The sequence below is a fragment of the Austrofundulus limnaeus genome, unplaced genomic scaffold, assembly GCF_001266775.1.
Source record: "Austrofundulus limnaeus strain Quisiro unplaced genomic scaffold, Austrofundulus_limnaeus-1.0 Scaffold275, whole genome shotgun sequence".
NCBI lineage: Eukaryota > Metazoa > Chordata > Actinopteri > Cyprinodontiformes > Rivulidae > Austrofundulus > Austrofundulus limnaeus.
The window spans coordinates 33112-38217 of record NW_013952677.1 but is presented as its reverse complement, the minus strand read 5'-3'; the positions used below and the strand labels follow the sequence as shown (position 1 = coordinate 38217).

General features: G+C 41.5%; 1 protein-coding gene across 8 annotated transcripts in view; it reads right to left on the bottom strand.

The window, feature by feature from the left end:
- Positions 1-5106, bottom strand: part of ap3b2 (adaptor related protein complex 3 subunit beta 2) — a gene marked incomplete at its 5' end in the record, with an annotated part of 39046 nt that overhangs the window by 17727 nt on the left and 16213 nt on the right. For all 8 annotated transcript variants that reach the window (XM_014021001.1, XM_014021004.1, XM_014021002.1 and 5 more), the window contains 5 exon segments: positions 2144-2372; positions 2480-2589; positions 2696-2783; positions 2909-3074; positions 3238-3412. In XM_014021001.1, the coding sequence (XP_013876455.1) occupies positions 2144-2372; positions 2480-2589; positions 2696-2783; positions 2909-3074; positions 3238-3412 (768 nt within the window).

Below are 5106 nucleotides of genomic sequence, written 5' to 3'. Positions count from 1 at the left end.
GGAGAGACGAAACGTTTCACTAAAGAAGAACCATCCAGAGGACCTACTGATGTTTTCTTTTTGATTTTTTCTACCTGGTTTACTGAGATGAATCAGGACATGGAGAAAGAAATGCAATTCTCTTTACATTATGGGAATAACTGAGAAGACGCCAATAGCTGCTGGCAGTCGCGACTGCAGTCACTCTGGTACTGGTACCGTTCAGACAGCGGGAACAGCTGATCAACCATGTGAGGTAAGTGTTCGCTACGTCAGAACTTATTCGGCAAATGTGTTTCCATCTCTCCTTTCGCGCATTAACTCTTTTTCTAAAAACCCAAAATCCACCTCAAGTGAGCGTATCAACGTTTTTACAAATTAGAGGAAGTTTTTTCAAATCATGCCGTTTCCATTTACCTTTTCTGATCCGATACTTCAAAATGCACATTTAAAAATGTTGATGGAAACACGGCTACTGACTAAATAAACAAAAACATTGGGGATTTCTCACACGTTATTAAACTTGGACATATTTCTAAAATATAACAAAACAGAAATCTTTTAGTCTGCTGAAGGGGGGAAATAATTTAAAATAATACAATAAGTGGAACACTTAAATCCACCATGAACAGAAAGATGTAAAATTATTGTTAATAAATTGTTTTTAGAATTTTAGAATTTTTAGAATTAATTTTCCCTGATTCTTTACTTTTTGCTGCCTTCTTGTTGGTTCTGTCTGTGGTTAAAATTATATAAAAAAATTAACTTTAAGTGGATTTACGTGGAGTTCAGCTGTTCTCTGTGGCTGAAACCTGCTTACCTCTGGGGGAACCTACTCTTTTTCTTCAAAGCTCAGAACTGATGCATGGTTCTGTTGGGCCAGCCATCCATTTCTGCAGGTGGGGCCGTCTCGTCCAAAACCCCCGTACCGAATCAGAACTCCGAGCCCCCGTACCGAATCAGAACTCCGAGCTCAGCTCCCTGTTTTGACTAAAACTGACCAAAAACTACAGACACTGAACTAACAAACTGTAAAACCCAAAATGTCATAAAGAAACATATAACCTACAAACAGCAGCAATTTGTGCACACCTGTCTGAACATTTCCTTCTGTAACGGAAGGTGACTGTCACATGTTTGTCATGGTGGTCGAGCGGTCATGGAGGTGGGACCCACACGGGAACAATGACGAAAACTTAATAAATAAGTGAATTCAATGAGATTCTATGTTTTACACTGGATTCCATTTTGCTTGGTCAATTCTGTGTGCGTTTTCAGCATCGCAGAAATTATAGGGCCTTAAGAATATGTATCTTACAGGACCTCTTAACCCAGGGGCCTACCAAAAGGTTAAGTAGGCCCTGGGTATGCCACAATACCATCATTCAACCCAAGCCTACTATGAATGTGATCTAAAGCATTGACTAGTCTCTATAGAATGATTTATCCAGATTAGCTGTGTAGAGAAACATATTAAAGTACTGAATCAGGCATGGGCAATCCTGATCCTGGAGGGCTGCAGCCCTGCATGTTTTACTTGTTAACTAAACTTTAAGCTAAACTGCAGCAGCACAAACATGCAACACATAGAAATAAAAAAACTTGTTGAACAAAATTATAAAAAAATATTCAATTTAAGCATTCAAGAGACACAAATGCATGTACAAGTAAAATGAAAAACTATGTAAAATATATATTTAAAAAATTAAAACTTCAATTATGTGTTAAAACATATAATTTATTGGAACTAAGCTGGAAAAATAAATATGAAGTTCAATTAAATTATAAAACATGAAGTAAAGTTCTCCTTTTTAATTTATTTGGTGCATTTTAAATGTATTTATTTATTTATTTAAAGGCTCATTTATCTATTTCTGCTTTTATTTCTAATTATGTCAGTGTCGGTCCTCCATACTGCAACGCTTGGAAGAGGAAGTTCAGTGACTGAATCAGGTGTGTTGGAGCAGGAAACATGTAAAACATGGACCAGGATTGCCCACCCTTGTACTGAATGAATGTGTGTAGATGAGTAAATGAAGGCACACACTGTATTGTAAAGCACTTTGAGTGTCCTAATTGGATAGAAAGGTGCCACAGTCCATTTATAATAATAGAAAACAGTTTAATCTTTATATACTCTGGCCTTCTATGGGCCAGTACTCACCAATCTCTGGGAACTCTTTCACCCTCATCCCTGACTGCAGTCTCACATCCTCCATGTGAAGGTTCTTGGTGTCAGATGTGGAGTTGTTTGTAAACTGCAGCTGCACAGCCACCATGTTGGCATCGGGGCTGAATGGTTGCCGGCTGAAGCAGTACTCCACTGACAGACCCTCCCCAGTGATGCGGTGCAGCAGCTCGTAGTTCTTCAGTGCACCGGAGGGAATTATAGTCTGTGGAAAAGATTTCCTGATTCTGTAATCTGCATTTCACTTTTTTTTTTCATTATCTTGCTACTAATGAAAAGAAAAATTGGGAGTAATATGTGTGAAGTTCATACAGCTGGTGAAAGGATGGAGTCGGACAGAGACAATCCCTCCAAGTCCGTCGCAAGGCTGTTGGACAGTAAGGTGTTCACGGGTGTGACTTGAGGCGAGGGAGTGGGTTCAACTGGAAAAGAGACACACAAAAAAGTAGTCTTGCCTAGTTATTGTGCTTATTAATAACAACAGCTGCCTTCTTTAAAGAAAACAGTACCAGGGAATGAAAAACTCACAATCATCAAGGTCAAGCAAAGACATTTCTTTCTTCTCTTTTTTTTCCTCCTTCCTGACGGATTTGGACGGAGGTTTAGATTCAGCTGCCTGAAAGAATATTGGGTAAAACTGCGGCCAACTTTCAAGCATCTGATTGAAACTGGGGTACTTTTCTGTAGCTCATCAATTCAAATGAATGTCTTATTTTTTATTTAATAAAGTGCAAAGTGTACCTTTTTTTTCTTTGTGACAACTGCTTCAGACTCAAAGTCTTCAGACTCTGACGGGCTGCTCTCAGACTCACTCCCTTCATCTTCGACAGAATCTGACTCTGAGTCACTCTTTAGTTTTTTACTCCTTTTCTCAGGCTTCCTGTCTTCTTCTTCACTGCTTTGTTCACTGAAAAAGTAAAAGCAAAAGTTTATTTCCAACTTAGATTTTGGAGTTTGTTGTACAATGAATAGGACAAGTAGTGATAACAGAAAACACCTTAAAACAGAAAATACCCATAGTGAAAGCACTTCTTAAAACAGATTGAACTTTAGAAAAATAGATTCACCACCTTTCACTTTCTTGCACTGGCTTCTTTGGTTCTTTTTTTTGGTTTTTCTTTTCCTTCTTATCTTCCTCCTCTTCCTCAGTCTCAGACTCTTCCTCACTCTCACTCTCCAAACCTGACTCGCTCTCCTCGCTGACACTGGCGCTGGCGCTGTCCGTGGTGCTTGCAGAGTCCGACTCTGGGAAAGGAAGGAGTGATCTGTTAGACCAGTGGTTCTCAGTCCTGATCCTCAAGGTCTCCTACCCTGTTTTGGTTGGTCAAAACTATTTCATTTCATAAGTGAATGTATATAAGCAGTGTGATTTAGGAAATTGCAATGACGAATATCTTCCCTTGGGAATTAGACCTGCTGGGGGCTAAGCAGCCTTAAAGTTCAGATCCTAGAACTGCTCCTGACCCAAGCCCCACCAAGCAGTCACCAGGCCGAGCCGGCACATACCCGAGCACCCAGACTCAGACACCGAAAGTCACCAGCGCACTGGTGGGCAGAGGCACCACCCACCAGAGGGGAGAGTTGCCCCAAACATGTCGGCAACCCCCCCCCCCCACACACACACACACACACACATGGCAACCCCCCATCATGAACGCTGCACCAGGCCGACAGGTCAGCCCCCCAGACGAAGCAAAACCACGCTCTCGACCATTACAATGGTGGATTAAATTAAGAAAATAGCTTTGCTTTATTTACTGAGAAAGAGAGTATGTCGTTCTCATCATATTTTATAATTAATTCACCAGATAATTCAGAGATGTCTGATGTTGGTGAGTTTCACCACTCCAGGAGCTGCTCGTTGACAAGGCTTGCTTTTAGAACTATTTTTGTCCAGAGCCCAGTTTGACAAGCTGCTGACTCGCATCAGTGTCCACATCTCCTGCCAGGACACCAACTACAGGCACTCGATTTCAGCTGAAGAGCTCCTGTCCATCTGTCTCAGGTTAGTGGGCATCATTCATGAGACCGTCCCACCGGAAAATATGCCACTAAGTTACATGGTGGAGTCTCTGATTGGTTGACGCTGCAAAAGTAAAAAATTTTCAACTCCAGCGTCTGCCACTTTGGACGCACATCACACACTCAAAACTCTTGAAACGCTTCAAAATGAGCCACTCGAGACATGCTACAGCACTTCCCAACGCCACTTGACGCACGTCCACCATAGACTTTGCATGTAAACCTGACGCTCAAAACGCCTTTGGTGTTAACGCGGCATTAGATTGCTGGAGGACAAACTGACCATATTTCCTCACTCTTCTGCAGTCTTTACTTGCTCTACTCTACATGTTAGTATTTGCAATTATTTATTTCTTCCTCTAAAGAAATACACATGAACAAGTCATTAATCGTGTTTCCATCCAGTTGTAGAGTGAATTTTTATTGAACTTTTTAAAATTAGCAAAAAATTGAATAAATAAAAATTCAAATCTAGACTGTTTCCATCTAGTTTCCCTCTCGACTGTTTGATGCAAATAAACGAGGCTACGCAACGCGTGATTACATCAGACGAGGCTACGCAACGCGTGATTACGTCAGACGAGGCTACGCAACGTGTGATTACGTCAGATGAGGCTACGCAACGCGTAATTACGTCAGACGAGGCTACGCAACGCATGATTACGTCAGACGAGGCTACGCAACACGTGATTACGTCAGACAAGGTTACACGTGTGATTACGTCAGACGAGGCTACGCAACACGTGATTACGTCAGACAAGGTTACACGTGTGATTACATCAGACGAGGCTACGCAACACGTGATTACGTCAGACAAGGTTACACGTGTGATTACGTCAGACGAGGCTACGCAACACGTGATTACGTCAGACAAGGTTACACGTGTGATTACGTCAGACGAGGCTACGCAACACATG